This window comes from Alternaria novae-zelandiae (genome assembly GCF_023758075.1).
Source record: "Alternaria novae-zelandiae strain BMP 2774 chromosome Unknown scaffold_17, whole genome shotgun sequence".
NCBI classification, from domain to species: Eukaryota; Fungi; Ascomycota; class Dothideomycetes; order Pleosporales; family Pleosporaceae; genus Alternaria; species Alternaria novae-zelandiae.
In genome coordinates, this window is record NW_026056977.1 from 220,379 (window position 1) to 236,488 (window position 16,110).

Here is a 16,110-nt window from a genome sequence, read left to right on the forward strand (position 1 = left end):
ATCCCTGCCATGTCAAAAAGTTTCGAGGCCGAAAATGTGAAATGTCGCAGCGCAGCGCAGTCAACTAGAAACAACCACGCCCGTCATGTCGCTCGAGGAGAGACTGACCAAGATCCGGGACAGCCCGAAGCTGCAGGGCCAGCAGCACGTATGTCGCGCTTTCCCTTTCCTGCGCCGTTGTAGCCTAACCATTCCAGACGCATGTGCTGCTCTCGGCCATTGAAGACACGCTCCGCCAGCAGAAGTCAGAGTTCACCCCGACGGCCTACTTTGCTGCCCTGTTGTCGCTGCTGGGCCGCCAGATTACCGAGCAGGGCATCGCCAACAAGGACACGGCGACGGCCACCATCTACCTCCTCGACCTCGTCACCCCCAACGTCCCCGCCCCGCTGCTGCGAAGCAAGTTCACCGACATCCTCACCAACCTCGCCCCCGCCCTCACAGCCCAGGACGCCGATGCGCCGCTGATCCGGTCTTCGATAGGATGTCTCGAGTCGTTGCTGGTCGTGCAGGATGCGCGCGCCTGGGAGCTGCCGCAGACGACCATCAGCCCGCGCAGAGCGGTCGCGGGTCTGCTGCAGATCTCCGTCGACCACAGGCCGAAAGTGCGGAAGAGGGCGCAAGAAGCATTGAAGAAGGTGCTGGCGAACCCGCCGCCGAGCCCTGCGCTGGACCACCCGGCAGCCGACATGTGCGCTGAGACAGCCCAGAAGATGCTCAAGGACATCGCAGCAGAGGCAGCCGCCAAGGCGCGGAAACACAAGGGAAAGAAGGACGTGGACAACAAGGACCCCGATCTGATCCACGCGCTGCAGCTCATCAAGACGATTGCGACGTCGTCTGGTGGCTGGCCGAGCAGCAAGATCGACGTGCTGTGCGAGCTGTTGCTGAACATCTCCAAGTCGACCAACGAGTTCCTGACCATGGCCGCTTTCGAGATCTTCGAGGTCATCTTCGCCGGCATGGCCGACGAACTGGCTTCTGCTAAGCTTCCCAGGCTCCTCGAGGTCATCTCCGAACTACAACCCTCCAAGAACGACTCGCAGCTGCTTCCCCCGTGGATAGCAGTCATCTCGCGCGGATACGAAGTCTCGGCGCAAATTGAACCAGAGGAAACATTCATGAAGCTACCCGACCTATTCACCATGATCGCCGAGTTCCTCACATCCTCGTCGCACAACATCCGCATTTCCGCTTCCGAATGCCTCATCTCCTTCCTCGTAAACCTCGTCCCCGACAGCGTCGTCCTCGAGCCCTCCGTATACGACGAGAAGACACTTGAGAAGGTGGCCAAGATTGCGCAAGATCTGTTGAGCGTCAAATACCAGGCGGCATGGATGGAGGTCTTCAGCGTGCTATCTGCCATGTTTGAGACTCTCAGGTGGCGCTCAGACCCCATTCTGAAGCCTGTGTTGAAGGTGGTTGGAGATCTGAGGGGTAACGACAGCTTTGCAGGCAAGAAGGAGGCGGATTCAGTCATCTCAAGAGCCATTAGCGCAATGGGCCCTGATGTTGTATTGGACATTCTTCCTTTGAACCTACCGCGTCCACCCCCAGGCCAAACCGGAAGAGTTTGGATGCTGCCGCTTCTCCGCGATTCAGTTCACAACACCAAGCTGGCTCATTTCAGAACCGAGATGGTGCCGTTGAGCGAGGAGTTGTACCAGAAGGTTATTGATCACGGCGAGAAAGAGAAGACAATGGAGATCAAAGTGTTCGAGACAGTTGTACAGCAGATTTGGTCGATTCTTCCCGGATACTGCGACCTGCCTTTGGACCTAGTTGAGGCTTTCGACCAGAGCTTCTGCGAAATGCTGGCAAACTTGCTCTACGGTCAGGCTGATCTACGAACGGATGTCTGCCGGGCTCTTCAGAACTTGGTTGATAGTAACAAGGCGATCGTGGAGTTGGAGTCTGACGATGATCTGCTCGCGCAAGCCCGGATATCCAAGGCCGATGCAAAGAAGAACCTTGAGCATCTAGCCGGTTTCGCCAGCAACATGCTCGCAGTCTTGTTCAACGTCTACAGCCAGACTCTGCCACAGTATCGCGGCACTATCCTCCGGACCATCAACGCTTACCTGAGCATCATACCCGAGCGCGAGCTCATGGAGACCTTTGAGCGAGTTGCATCTAACCTTGAGGCTTCTTTGCCCGAGCCTGGCTCGCAGACGCAGGCTGCTAAGCAGAAGCAGGAGACGGGCCCCAACAAGATGCCGCCAATGAGCCACACCCTGATGGATCTCATAATCACGATCGCCCTGTACCTCCCACGCGATAGTTACCGCTCACTGTTCCGCATGGCCGAAATCATGATCAACAGAGAGAACGAGCCCCAGCTGCAGAAGAAGGCATACAAGCTCATTCCTCGTCTTGCGGAGTCCGAGATGGGCAAGGAAGCTTTGAAGGAGCGCAACGGTGAATTGCAACAATTGTTGCTAGGAAGCGCGGAGAAGGCTTCCGCTCCTGCGCGACGCGACAGACTCAACGCGCTGTACCAAGTTATCGAATCCCTCCCTCAGAGCGATCTGCATTTCATCCCCGCCATTCTCTCCGAGGTAGTCATCTCTGCCAAAGAGACAAACGAGAAGGCGCGAGAGGCAGCCTACAATCTGCTTGTCGCTATGGGTGAGAAGATGGCCGAAGGAGGTCAGGTTGTGCAAGCCAAGGTACCCAACATGCCCGCCGATGCGCCAACTGTTGAGGCCTCGCTTGAAGAGTACTTCACCATGGTGTCGGCCGGTCTAGCTGCTACTACACCGCACATGATCTCTGCGTCTATCACCGCCGTCACTCGCATCCTCTACCAGTTCCACGCTCAGATCTCTAAGGAGTCCATTACCCACCTCTGCGACCTCATGGACATCTTCCTTCAAAACCCCAACCGCGAGATCGTACGCAGTGTTCTCGGCTTCGTCAAGGTCGAGGTTATCACGCTACCAGAATCGCTTGTACGACCACGTCTCAACACCTTGCTGAAGAGCCTTATGGTCTGGAGTCACGAACACAAGGCGCACTTCAAAGCCAAGGTCAAGCATATCGTCGAAAGAATGGTCCGGAAGTTTGGCGTAGAAGAAGTCGAGCGTGCCACACCTGTCGAAGACCGCAAACTCATCACCAACATCCGTAAGACACGCGAACAGCGCAAGAAGAAGAAGCAACAAGCTACAGAGGATGGTGAAGAGGTCACCGAAAAGCGAAAGGGCAAGTTTGAGAGCGAGTACGACCAGGCTGTCTACGGTAGTGAAAGCGAAGAGAGCGATGGCGACTCTGAGGACGAATTCGTCAAGAGCCAGAGCAAGCAACAGCGGGGAGGCGCAAAGGGCGGCAACACATACATCATCGAAGACGAGGATGAGCCGCTTGATCTCCTCTCTAAGAACGCTCTTGGTAACATCTCCTCAACGAAACCCCTGCGCCAACGCAAACAGCCACAGAAGATGAACGCCCGCACAAACGAGGACGGCAAGCTCATCATCGGCGACGAGGACGAGGAAGCCCCGGCAAAGGGCAAGAAGTCCAAGAAGCACGAAGTACCCGACGAAGACGTCCTCATGGACATCGACGACCAGAACACATCCCTCGAGGCCGGCATCAACGCCTACGTAGACGCCATCCGCGGCCGCGACACCGCCCAGCAAGGTCAGAAAGGCCGTCTCAAGTTCAGCAACAAGCGCACACACGAAGACGACGAAATGGACATGGATGACGACGGCGGCGAAGCTGATTGGCAAGAAGTGCGAAAGGCGAAATCCGGCTCTGGAATGGGTAGGGGTGGTGTGAAGAGCGGCGGCGCCGGCCAAAAGAGCCAGCGGCGTGGCCTAGGTCAGGAACGCACAAGGGGCGGTAATGTCAGCGGTGGAGAAGGAAGGGGAGGCAAGGGTAGAGTCGAGAAGATGAGGAGTCCACGTGGTAGAGGCGGTGCTCGTGGTGGTGGTGGGTTTAGAGGGAGGGGCAACGGGCCCAGTGGGAAGTGGAGTGGGCCGAAGTAGGTGGGATGAGCAGATGCATTTACGGTAGTAGTATGGTAAAAAGGGAGAGGCGTTGAGGTGTCGTCACGTTGTTTTATGTAGTCTTGATATCCGAATGAATGTAGATATCCATTTCGCTGCTTCATCTCTCCTGGGAAACGACATGAACGCCCCGGTACACCTCGTAAATGCAAGCAGTCTCGGTCATCGGTGACATCGGAGTGCGAAAATATCATCTCACCGACATGTATGGAGCAGATTGAACGATGCCCCAGCGACACCGAATGTGGCCCGCGTAAAGCATCGTGGATCGTTATGCATGGAGTCGGCGGATCTTGTTGTGTTGCCGAGTCGCAATAAAGTTGGGGACACGACAGGGTATATCATCGGCACACTCTCTCCACTTGCCGAACCTCAAGACGCTACCGCGGCGTCAGCCCTATCATCGTGGTGAAAGCTAGCTATACTTGTCTCATTCCATCTCTTTTGAGCACAAGCGCTTTGCCTCACTGCTGAGTGTGTGGATAAACCACTGTGGAGAAGCGTGTTTTGACGTTGCTGTGGTTGGTGTGTGTCTTGCGTTGTATTCCCTTTCGGTGTGATCAGTCATCACATACTGGGATGTGCGTAGTATGCTTTCCGTATACGCACCGCTGTCCGGGGTCGAGGTGGGAGGTATAGCGATGTCTGGAGATCTATCGGCAGATGTTGTTGTGGAGAGAGTATGTATGGTGGATCACACGATGGTGTTAGCTATGCTGTGATGGGGTGTACAGATGGGTATGTATGAAGGAGAGATCTACGTGTGGGTAAATGTTTACCTGGTGGCTGTATAAAAGCTGACCTACTGGCTTCTACTGGATATCCCTTGACATACTGCGGACCGGCCTACTGTTGTGCTTCATACACAGCTCTCGTCAAAGCACAACCCTCTCAACGTCAATATCCAACATGGCGACGACAACCGCCCCAACCCTCTCCCGCAACGACTCCATCATGCCACCTCCCTCCCCTCCCCTCAAACCAGCAACCCAACAAACCAAACTCCCCCGCGTCTCCCTCCCTGCCGGAGCACCAACACCCTACCTCCTCCCCTCCCACACAGGCGAACACCTAACCATCCCCGGCACAAAAGCCGTCTTCCGCATCCTCTGCTCCGCCGCTGAAACCAACAACGCTATGAGCGTCTTCGGCCAAGACGGCGTCCTATCCGACCCCCCAGGCTTCCACTACCACAACCACGCCCACGACGTCTTCATGTGCACAAAAGGACGATTGAAAATCTGGGCTGGAGATAAATGCCGCATACTCTACCCGGGAGACTTTGCTTACGTGCCACCGGGCGTGGTGCACCAGCCGCAATTACTGGATCAAGGGCCTAATGAATCGATGGGCCTTGTCACGCCGGGGGATTGGGTTGATTTCTTCCGGTTCGTAGGAGAAGACTATGGCGGTGTGCTGTGTGATGAGTTTGACGAGAGGAATACGGGTGCTGTTTTTGGACCTAAGATACGCGAGATCAAAGAACGTTTCGATGTGGTTTTCCAACCGCAGTTCCAGGGCGCAGAAGTGGCGGATTTCGAAAAGGGGGAGTGCGTATTACCAGAGGGTCAGGAAGCGTATTTTCTCAAAGCAAACACTGGGCCGTGTTTCTTACTCGAGGGTGTGCTATCCAGGCCTTTCATCACTATGAAGCAGAGCCAAGGGCCATCGGGCAACTTTGCCATCACGAGTATTGAGTCTGGGAGCGAGTTGGAGAACTCGGTGTTGAGTAAGGGTTTTGTGTTTGAAAAGATACATCAGGTGTACTATGTACTCGATGGGGCGCTTTCGCTCACGGTGGACGGCGAGGCAGGGCATCTGGTCCGGGCGGGTGAGACGGCATTTATACCAGCTGGGACGGAGGTGGCGGTGGAGTTTGTGGATCGCTATGTGAGGTTCTGGTCGTATGCTAGTGGAAGTGGGCTGGAGACGTTGATTGCAGAAGCTGGGGGCGCTTTCGAGGGGAAGGTGGTTCCGGATCAGACGAGGAGTGTGGATGTGGAGAAGGTGCGGGAAGTCGCGAAGAAGCTGAGAGTGAAGATTAGTGTATAGCTTTTGTCATAGTTTTGCCTTATGTTTGACCCAGAAGTCTACGTTCCCTTGATATCTCGTCGAGCTTCGTTCTCACGACTATTGTAGACTGCAGGGCACCTGTGCAGTCGTTTGTGTACGCGGTGGGAGCGACGCGGAAGGCGCGAACTTGGAGAGCGATCGGCGTGCCGAGGCCCACCACGCGCCCTGCGTCATCGATCGTGGGTGACGCGCCCGCGTTCTTCTCAACTGGAAGGAACCAAGCGTTGCGCACCACAGCCGGGCCAACACCCTACCAAAAGCAACTGCAAGTATGCCGACGCATATACTCAAGAGATACGGAGTGTTGGGGCAAGAACTGCGACCCACTCTTGGGCAGGAACGAGCGTTTGAGAGTCTCACCGCCCGAGCCGTGTTGTCATCGAGCGTCAACGAAGATGACTTTCTCTGATCATCCTCGCTCTTTCGCATAACACACGTCAACATTCTTCTCCCGGGCCACGATGCCTTCGCGGTCGCAATGGGTTGCCTTGACAGCAACCATCGTGGCCGTAGTATCGATCGCGCAGAGCATGTATCCGAATTTGGTTCTCTCTGCGCTCGGCCTAACCACATGCCCTTCATCATGCCGATCAAACATCGAAGTATCTCGATCCAAATATCTTGGCGATGGCTGCGCCGATAAGCCTTACAGTTCGAGCTGGGATAGTTGGTTTCATCCTCAGCGAAGCGATGGCGTGGAGATCGACCACGGCCTCGGTGCAGGAGCTGTAACAAAAGCTTGGAATATCTTGTACCATCTCGGTGGAAATGGGCCATGGGTGGAAAAGATCATCGATGTCGTTGACGGAGGTGTTGCTCCGCCGGAGGGATGCGAGGTGGTCCAGGTCCACATGATGTCTAGGCATGCTGAGCGCTATCCTACCAAGAAAGCGGGTAGGAAGCAGAAAGCAGTCGTTCAGCGCATGAAAGACAGTAACAAGAATTTTGAGGGCGATTTGGCATTCTTCAATAATTGGGAGCTCTTCTGGTCTTCAGACGATACCCAGCTGGAGCAATTGACAACTACTGGGCCTTTCGCGGGTATACTTTCCTCTTTCACCACCGGCATTCGTCTGCGTACACGTTACCAGCATCTTCTGGAGCAAGCTGATTTCACCCCTTCCAGCAAGCCTACCACATTCTGGGCTAGCGACTCCAATCGTGTTATCGAGACAGCTAAGCACTTCGCCGCAGGCTTCTTCGGCATCGACTATAACACTAGCAATACAGCTACCCTTCAGGTCATATCCGAACACTCTTCGATTGGTGCAGATACGTTGACGCCTGGACGAACATGCCTGGCCAACAAGAAAGACAAAGCTGAAGGCCAACAGAAGGGCTATCGTCTGATGCACGAGTACCGGGCCACATACATGCCGCCCATTCGCGAGCGACTACTCAGTCAGACAGGCATGAACTTTGACGACCATGAGATCTACGCTATGCAGGAGATGTGTGGTTTCGAGACGACAGTACGCGGTCGCAGCGACTGGTGTGATGTCTTCACTCGCGACGAGTTCCTCAGCTTTGAATATGCGCGAGACATCCTGCATTATTATCGCGCAGGCCCAGGTCAAAGGTATGCCACCAGTATGGGGTGGCTGTGGCTGAATGCTACGACGAATCTGCTACTTGAGGGCCCAAGCGCTGGCCCATTGTTCTTCAGCTTGTGAGTCTTTCTTCGAACCATAGAGACTACAAGCCATTGGGGCGAGCAACACTGACTCAAGATAAGTGTCCACGACGGTGACATAGCGCCGCTCATGACTGCGCTCGATGTCATCAATGACCGTGAACACCTTCCCATCACTCACATCGCCCACGACCGCAAATGGCGGAAGTCTCAGGTGTCGCCGATGGGCGGCCGTATTATTTTCGAACTGTTATCCTGCAAGACCAAACGCGAATCATCACCTGAGAAGTTCGTCAGACTCAACATCAACGACGGCATTACCGCTATATCGGGCTGCGATAGTGGCCCTGGGAAGAGTTGTCCACTGGCAGATTTCGCCGAGAGAACCAAAAAGAAGGGAGAGGAAGCTGGGAACTTCAACGAGTTGTGTGGGCTGGACGATGATGCTGCGGAATACATCACTTTCTTGCATCAATGACAGGTAGAGCGTAGTGCGATGTAGCAGCATTGGTGCTATACAAGCATTTGGAACACATAAGCTTGCTCCTTAGTACTATTCATCATCTGAACTAAGCATACACGTAGCAGAACGGCCCTGCAATCGTGCTCATAGCGTCCTTGATGGTGATGTTCGGTGAACCGACATACCCCACGCTGAGCACGTCATCAAGAGTGGCATTGCGGCTCGGTGGGTTGTTCAGAAAGGTCATAGTACCCGCGATGCTGTTTTGCCGGCTTTGCAAGTCAAGGTTTTGCCATGTCCACCAAACGCGATCGATCATGCCGTGGTGGAAGTAGAATGCCGGGTCTGCTGGGGAGTTGAACCTGCGCTTCAGTCAGTACATGTCTCATGCTAGTGATGGTGAGGTGGCGTGTAGCATACATATCCATTCCAGAATCACCTCCGATCGTGTAATGTCCTCCATTGTGAACGCCCATAACCCCTTGAGTGAAGTTCTGCATCTTGTTCTGGAAGCTAAGAATATCGGGGTAGTTCTTGATCAGGTCTACGACCATCTCATCTCGTGTCTCGTTCGACGCTTGTGTGCTGATATCGCGACTTAGGCAGCGAGGATTGTAGCCAAGGCCATCGGCTTGCGGGTTTGGTGGGGCGTCCTTCACCGTCGTTTGGATCGGACCTAGGTTGATCTTCCAGCTGTTTCAATTAGCCAATTGTCGATCTAGTCCAAATTTGATCAACATACTCTTTGAAAGGCCCAGACCTGATGCAGCCTCCGCCGTTCGCTGAATGGAAAGTGACCATGCAGCGCGCTTCGTTTGGGATGCACCAGGATCCTCGTCCAGCCACATATTCGCCGTCACCGGAGATACTGGTCTTGCTGCCGTCGAAGAGAGGTGATGAGAGCGGGTCTTCTGCCCACTTGGACCAGTTGTTGTATGGGAGATAGCCTTCGTAGCCGCACTCGTTGCGAAGAGCTTGTTCGTAGACCCAGATATAGTAGCGATGCCAACTCAGGAAGTTCCCCTGGTCTACATTAGTCGAACTCAGCTGGTTATGCATTCCCAGCCTACCGTGCCATGAATGCTCATTGTCTGCAGAATGTGCGTGACGATGAAGTCGTCGAATCGGCTCTTCGCGCCCGAGGCTATCGCCGCTGGGGTTTTCGCTGGCTTTTTGCCTAGGCATTTGACCGCATCGATATAGTTGAGCTTCTGATCCTCCGATAAAGTGGACCTGAATTCGTGTGAGCTGAGTTACCGCGACGCGCGTGTGCCTTCTACTTGCCATTCTCGTCGGACGGCAACATTGTCCAAAGTGCATTTTTCTGCGTCTGGGTAGCCATTTTGAGCCACGTTAGACCCAAGCTTCGCGAGTGCTTCAACTGCCAATGCATCGTTCTCTAAAAGGCTGGCACCGACGCCACCATACAATATTGCCGTTGCCAAGGTCGAGACCTTCATGTTGACGGGAGAGGAACAGAAATGGGTAGGAGTAGATATGTTCTAATTGTACATACTTATACATGCGTGCCGTGCCGTTCCCACTGTCTGTAGTTCAACATTTCGAATGCAGCTCTCGCCATGGAGGCTACTTCCATGCAGGTAGTCCGCCTTTTAGCCGTTAGCTACTACGAAGGATAAGCCAAGCAGCAATAAACGACCACTCTCAACGGCGACCCTAGTGCTTTGGTGGCGTTTTCTCGCGAACTATTCGAGGATGATAGCGCGTGCGGGTAGTCGGGTGCAGGGAATGTCCCGTCGGTTGGCGTTGCGGGAGAGCAATATACAAACACGAGTTTCCAATGTCGCAATGCTCGGCGAACGAACCTCTTCACACACTTCTCATGCCAACATCCAGACCAACCCCTTACTGTGCATTTTGTGACCACACAAGCATTAGCAACGATTTTCTCCATGTCCAGTTTGCTGCGCCGCATGCACGCAGAATGCAAGCCAAGATCTGGGATTGCAGGACGTGGCGCCAATCTGCAGGGGATGCGGCAAATTCCAATTCCGGGTAGGAAGCGACGAGCGCGCTCGTGGTAGTTATTCCGCTCTTAGAACGCGTATTTCGAAGACATCATACTTGGTCCAGTATGGAGTACGAACCGTAGATTTATGTATGGCAGATCATCGGCTAAGTCGACGCGTTGTGAAGGGGAGCTCGCGATGATCTCGAAGCGCTGATGGGTCTTGGCATCATGTGACACACCTGCCCGAAGTCGTCATCGGATTCCGGCTTCTCTCATGCGACATAAGCACAACCATCACCACACTCAAAGTCGAGAATTGAAAGGGCTCATATGTAATTTGATTGCTGCCAGCGGCTATGCAGATATGACAGCGAAGCTCTACCTAACAAAAGCGCCGCCTCCACTCGCGCCCAGTTGATTACCCGTCATCCAGCCACTCTCTGGCAAGCACGCGATACCAACGATACCTGCCACCTCTTCGAGCGTACCGGGTCTACCACCAATCTCGCCTGCCAATCTCAACATGTCCTCGCTATCTACACCAGGTCTCTCTTTCGCCAACGGAATCAAAGCGTTGTACATCTTCAGCGCCTCCCTTGGCGCCTCAGGCAATCCGTTCAGAAGACCCGTGTCCATGGGGCCAGGACTCACGCTGTTAACAGTTGCGCGCTCGGCAAGTTCACGCGCCCACACACGCGTCATGGCCTCGATGGCTCCCTTGGTGCCGGCATAGGATGTCTGCTGGATCAGACCCCAAGTCGTAGTCGCGGATGAGATATTGACGATCCTACCGGATCTGTCGTGAGGAAGGTAAGGAAACGCGGCTTTGATGAGCAGGGCAGGGGCTTTGCAATTGATGTTGAACGTCTGGTCCCAGAGTTCTGGATCGAGCTCCTGGATGGGCTGCGCATTCACGACAGCGGCATTGTTGATCAGGATGTCGATCTGGAACGAAGGGGTGGCCGCTGGGTTGGTGAAGTGAGCCTTTGCCGCATTGACAATGGTTTGCGGGGCGGAAGGGTCAAGAAGATCGGCGCGTACGGGGAGCGCGTTGATCTTGTAGGTCGTGGAGAGATGGTTTGCTAAGTCAGTCGCGATCTTATCGGATGCCGATGTTGCGTAGTTGATCACAACATTAGCTCCGCGCGAGGCGAAGTAGGTGGCAAGTGTGGCGCCGAAGCCTGGTTGCACGTCAGTTACTAATCAAGTGGCACGTCGTTACATCGCCATGGTCGAGGACTATGGGCTTGTTGCAGAACATACTTCGCGAAGAACCGGTAACAATGGCAAGTTTGCCTTCAAAGACTCTGGGTGCTGACATTTTGGAAATCGCTACGTGCTGAGGTATGTTGAAACCTGGGTAAGAGACCCGTACATGTATCTATGGAAGTAGTCGTGACAACGCCCACCGCTTGCACGGCAGAGGCGTCGCGGGGAACCCTTGACTATGTAAAACATCCAGGATCCGTCGAGGAATGTCTAGCGGTGGAGACCGTTATTTCGTGGTGTGGGTCTCGATATAAATCCTCCGAAGAAGCTCCATCTTGTGCCGACGCATACACCGAGCATTGACAGACCGTATTCCTCACGCCATGTTATGAGGATAGTCATAACTGGCACACATATAGTTGATATCCCCCTTTCTCTCCTTATACCAGATGTCCAAGTTCTTGGTTGATATCTAGGTGCTTTTGGACTACCTCATCTCTGGTCGAGATCCGAGTGTATGGATTCAATACGACACTCCTGCATGCTCCACGCCCCCGCACGCACAGTACGCGGCGATGTACCAATCCTTGTGCAGAAGAGGGTCTTGAAACAGGATTCGCGCGCAGACGTAGCAGGTTGTACTACTCCACCGCTTTGCACAAGACCGAGAGTCTGGACTCGAGCTTGGAGATATATCGGCGCATGTGAAGGTCATACGTAAGACTGTCTGCCATCACTGCAACTATACCGAAGGACATCAGTAAACATGATAGCCACCTTGGTAGGCTAATGCTAACAGCGTCTGAGCGAACAGGCCTTCTAAAGCGGACATTAGCTTTGCCAGAACATGCGATCACTCCGAAGGCTCGTCGTCCCGCGCATCAACAGCTCCCAAGAGCATCGGACATATAACGAACCGGGAACTACTGCAGACGGGTAACAGTGCCGGCACTAACAAGCCTGTGCCGCCTCGCCTCCCCGTTACCGTTGTTAATCCTAAACTCGTACGGCTTCATCCGGGCGAACCCTAGATGGTTGGCGCCGAGAGGTTTTGTGGCCTACGGATCGAGCTGGGATGGGAAAGAAAGCTCGTGGACGAGTGCCATACTGTTGGGATCGTGGCGCTCCTTTTTACCAGCCTTTCGTTGCGGTTTCTTATTTTCTTGCATGCCCGGTGCTTGCACTGTGTGGATTGGTGAACTCTATTGTTACTTTCTTCTTCGTGCGATTTGACTGTTGCGCTTGAGTGTATACAGAGTAGACTCGTCGAAAGTCTGATTGCCGCCATGGCGCCACCGACTTCTTACCATATGGCCCTATCGGTCTTGGTTCCTTTGCCGTTTGTCATTATTTCGACCATCTTGCGATTTTGGATTCGTACCAAGAGGAAGGCATGGGGACCAGATGACTGGGCTATGCTCATCAACTTGGTAAGTTTTGTACACATCCACAATCGGAATCTTACTGACATGGACCCAGCCGGTCTGGACGGTGGCCACAGTTTCCACACTCGGTATGGCTTGGAGTGGCGTTGGACAGTATGATGGCTCGTTGACCGCGTCTCAATACTCCATGTCCTTGAAGGTATGTAACCATCGATCTCCTGCGCCTCTGAGTCGTTTGAGAGGAAATACTGACGAGGAGCAGTGGTTCTACGTCTTCCAGGAGCCATGGTGCTTCACTCTCGTCGCGATCAAATGTAGCATCGGCTTCGCCTTGATCCGCATCGCGAACCGCAAGAAATGGATCGAGATGGTCATCTACACCTGCATGATATCCTGTTTCGTCGTCATGGGCGGGACGGGAATGTATCTCTTCTTCCAATGTAGGCCAGTACAGTACGTCTTCACGCCCTTGCCCTTCCAGGGTACCCATGGCTAACTCCGGAAACAGGAAGAATTGGTATCCCACGATGGAAGGTGAATGCAATGGCCGCAATATCCAGACAGTACTGTCATACGCAGTAGCCGTGGTGTCTATCTCAACAGACTGGATCTTTGCGACGCTCCCCATCTTCCTCCTCTGGGACGTCCAACTCGACTGGCGCGTTAAGATCTCCGTGATGTCCATGCTCGGTCTGGGAATCTTGTAAGCCAACCCACAGCCCTGTACCAACCACAAAGCCTCAACCACTAACACTTTTAACAGCGCGTCCATCGCTCCCATCGTCCGCCTCAAGTTCCTCATCGGTCTAAACGACCCAACCCGACTTCTCCAAAACCTCGGCGAAATCCTCGCTTGGGCCTGCGCAGAAATGAACGTCGGCATGTTCGTCGCTAACCTACCCGCCTGCCGCCCCTTGCTCACAAACTTCATCTCGCACTTCTCATCCTGGTCAGGAAGCCACTCGAACCCTTCCGGCGGCTACTCGAAGAAGCAAAACCCTCGGGGGTCCATTCGCGCCGGTCCAGGATCAAAGCAATGGATGGAGCTTAACGAGCGACCTGAGAACCACTCGCATTCGGGTAGCAAGCCTAAGAGCGTCGGTGTTGAAACGAAAATCTATGGCGATTTGGATGAGTATAGTAACACGAGCCTGGAACACGTTGATGGCGACCAGAAGCGTGGTGGACAGCGGCCGAGTGGTGATGGCTTGCAGGTCAGTGTACAAAAGGACTTCAGAGTGGAGATTAGTGACAGGAAGCAGTTGACGGCGTTGCCTAGAGTGCCGTTGGAAACTGTTTGAATTGGCGATTGTCAGCGTGGTACTGGAGTTGTAGATGCTGTATACGTCATGTAGATCATGATCGCAATGAGCAGGGCTTCACATATGTTCCTCTTCCGCTTTTATTAGTACAAATCTTTTCCAATCTCAATACCCATGCTTTTGCAATTCGGCCTCAGTATACTCCCACAACTTCTTCCTCAGCCCCTCGTCCCTCGCAAATGAACTGCCAGAACTCTTCTTGCCCACTGGCATGTAATATGCTCCACTCTCCAGCTCGTCTTTTGTGGTGGTAGCACACCAAGTCGTGTTCAACGCGCCTCCTTCCGGACCTTGGTAGTGACCCGGCAGTATCATGCCGATGATGCCGTAGATGTACAGGCCAACCTTCATGAATATGTTTGTGCGGAGGTTGTCGAAGAGATCCGTCAAAATGACACCGGGGTGCAGGGAGACGGATGTTATCGTAGGGTACTCTAGCGCCAGGGAGCGAGCGAAGAGTATGTTCGCCAACTTCGAGGAGCCGTAGCGACGCCAGGTACTCTCCTTCTCGAGCGCTTGCTGGTCGAACTCAATGCCCTTTGATACTGGCATCTGGTGGCCCATACTGCTCAGATTCACAATTCTGACATCAGCGCCGGGTTGTTTCGCCGTGTCCAGCATCGTCGGGATGAGGAGCTTCGTGAGCAGCGCGTGGCCCATGTGGTTCGTGCCGAATTGTATCTCATATCCTTCATTGGTGGTGCTGTATGGAGGGGCCATGATACCAGCGTTGTTGATCAAGATGTCGAGGCGCGATTCCTGGCTCTTGAATGACGATGCCGCGTCGGCAATGGACGAGAAGGACGTCAGGTCGAGCGGGAGGAATACGATCTCGCAGGCATTTGGCACACTGTTCTTGATGTCGGTGATAGCATCGCGGGCTTTGGATTCGGTACGGGCGGCGAGGTAGATGCGCGTGGGGTTGTGGGCGGCGAGGTATGCGATGGTCTGTTTGCCCAAGCCGGCGTTGCCTATGCATGTGTCAGTCGCATGATACGGTCGCTCATGCTCGGGACTGGGAGACACTCACCACCGGTGACTAGAATGACCTTGCCATCCAGACTGCCAATGTCCTTAGCAGGGTCGAAAGACTTTCCCATGTTGCTGGTCTTTTGTGGTCACGGACTATGGATGTCGCAAAGCTGCGTGCGCGCAGTGAGAGGGAGTGGAGACTGTTTGCGATATGGCGCAAGATATAGCAGGTACTCGTCAACGTCGGCGCGTAGTATGTCTCTCGTTGTGGTTGTTGACGCAAGCAGGAGACTGTCGCAATCCCGCGCACATCCTGTTGGCCGTCAAGCCATCGTTAGCTTGCGGTGCGGTCCGTCCACGGGGTTTCGTCGTCGGATGCCGAGGCTGGAAACGCGCTATGACGTCTTCCATTGCATGTGAACGCGTCTCCTGTAACACTTCGGAACCCGTATTGAAGTCCGGACGCGATGTGCATTCTGTGATGCTAGAGGTGGATGGATGCTACGTACGATGCAGAATTTATGGTTGTGAGAAAGTCGTCCAAGTGGCGCTGCCAATTCGCGCTTACGGCTTACTTGCATGAATCCTACCGCATGAGGGAACCAAAGCTGGACGGCACACTGTTCTCAAATGGGGTATCATTATGCTTAATTACAATATATAGCTGAAATTGCTTTTGCGCTTCGCTGATGCGAGCCCCACGCTTTAGGAAGTGTAACACTAAATTCAACGTCTCGGACCGGAGAGCCCTGCTCTAGGATTGTTTCTAAACCTCTCATAAGGATTGTTCGCACGCGCATAGTCCTCATCAAGATCGAGATCATGTATCACTATCGGCTTTCGTTGGGTTGATGTGGGTGCTGTTGTAGCTGTAGCTGGAGGTTGTTTTGCGGGAGCCGTTTTGGCCTTGAATGAAGACAGAAGGTTTTGGCGTTCTTCCTCAAGCTCATCGTCGCTCGTTAGATCGATAACTCCATCGTACTGAGCAGGGGTCGGGCGGGCAACGCTTTTCCGCTTTGTGCCGCTTGGTTGTGACGCTGCGATAGTTGAAGCCGAGGTCGGTATCGT

At 53.9% G+C, this 16,110-nt stretch overlaps 7 protein-coding genes across 7 annotated transcripts; 4 read left to right on the forward strand and 3 right to left on the reverse strand.

Moving 5' to 3' along the window:
* Positions 1-85: 85 nt before the first annotated feature.
* J4E88_007883 (uncharacterized protein) lies at positions 86-3,992 on the forward strand (the record flags this gene model as incomplete). The annotated part of the gene is made up of 2 exons (XM_049401498.1): positions 86-148; positions 198-3,992. 2 exons carry the CDS (start codon positions 86-88, stop codon positions 3,990-3,992), a joined length of 3,858 nt encoding a protein of 1,285 aa, XP_049252571.1.
* Positions 3,993-4,922: 930 nt separating this feature from the next.
* On the forward strand, positions 4,923-6,065 carry J4E88_007884 (uncharacterized protein; the record flags this gene model as incomplete). Its single annotated transcript, XM_049401499.1, has 1 exon — positions 4,923-6,065. The coding sequence occupies one exon, from the start codon at positions 4,923-4,925 to the stop codon at positions 6,063-6,065; it is 1,143 nt and encodes a 380-aa protein (XP_049252572.1).
* A 944-nt stretch (positions 6,066-7,009) lies between these two features.
* On the forward strand, positions 7,010-8,197 carry J4E88_007885 (uncharacterized protein; the record flags this gene model as incomplete). The annotated part of the gene is made up of 2 exons (XM_049401500.1): positions 7,010-7,755; positions 7,822-8,197. The coding sequence occupies 2 exons, from the start codon at positions 7,010-7,012 to the stop codon at positions 8,195-8,197; spliced, it is 1,122 nt and encodes a 373-aa protein (XP_049252573.1).
* Positions 8,198-8,288: 91 nt separating this feature from the next.
* J4E88_007886 (uncharacterized protein) lies at positions 8,289-9,642 on the reverse strand (the record flags this gene model as incomplete). Its single annotated transcript, XM_049401501.1, has 5 exons — positions 8,289-8,544; positions 8,603-8,875; positions 8,925-9,205; positions 9,253-9,415; positions 9,467-9,642. 5 exons carry the CDS (start codon positions 9,640-9,642, stop codon positions 8,289-8,291), a joined length of 1,149 nt encoding a protein of 382 aa, XP_049252574.1.
* An 890-nt stretch (positions 9,643-10,532) lies between these two features.
* J4E88_007887 (uncharacterized protein) lies at positions 10,533-11,475 on the reverse strand (the record flags this gene model as incomplete). The annotated part of the gene is made up of 2 exons (XM_049401502.1): positions 10,533-11,335; positions 11,418-11,475. The coding sequence occupies 2 exons, from the start codon at positions 11,473-11,475 to the stop codon at positions 10,533-10,535; spliced, it is 861 nt and encodes a 286-aa protein (XP_049252575.1).
* Positions 11,476-13,275: 1,800 nt separating this feature from the next.
* J4E88_007888 (uncharacterized protein) lies at positions 13,276-14,049 on the forward strand (the record flags this gene model as incomplete). Its single annotated transcript, XM_049401503.1, has 2 exons — positions 13,276-13,451; positions 13,512-14,049. The coding sequence occupies 2 exons, from the start codon at positions 13,276-13,278 to the stop codon at positions 14,047-14,049; spliced, it is 714 nt and encodes a 237-aa protein (XP_049252576.1).
* Positions 14,050-14,175: 126 nt separating this feature from the next.
* Positions 14,176-15,170, reverse strand: J4E88_007889 (uncharacterized protein; the record flags this gene model as incomplete). The annotated part of the gene is made up of 2 exons (XM_049401504.1): positions 14,176-15,041; positions 15,101-15,170. 2 exons carry the CDS (start codon positions 15,168-15,170, stop codon positions 14,176-14,178), a joined length of 936 nt encoding a protein of 311 aa, XP_049252577.1.
* Positions 15,171-16,110: the final 940 nt, after the last annotated feature.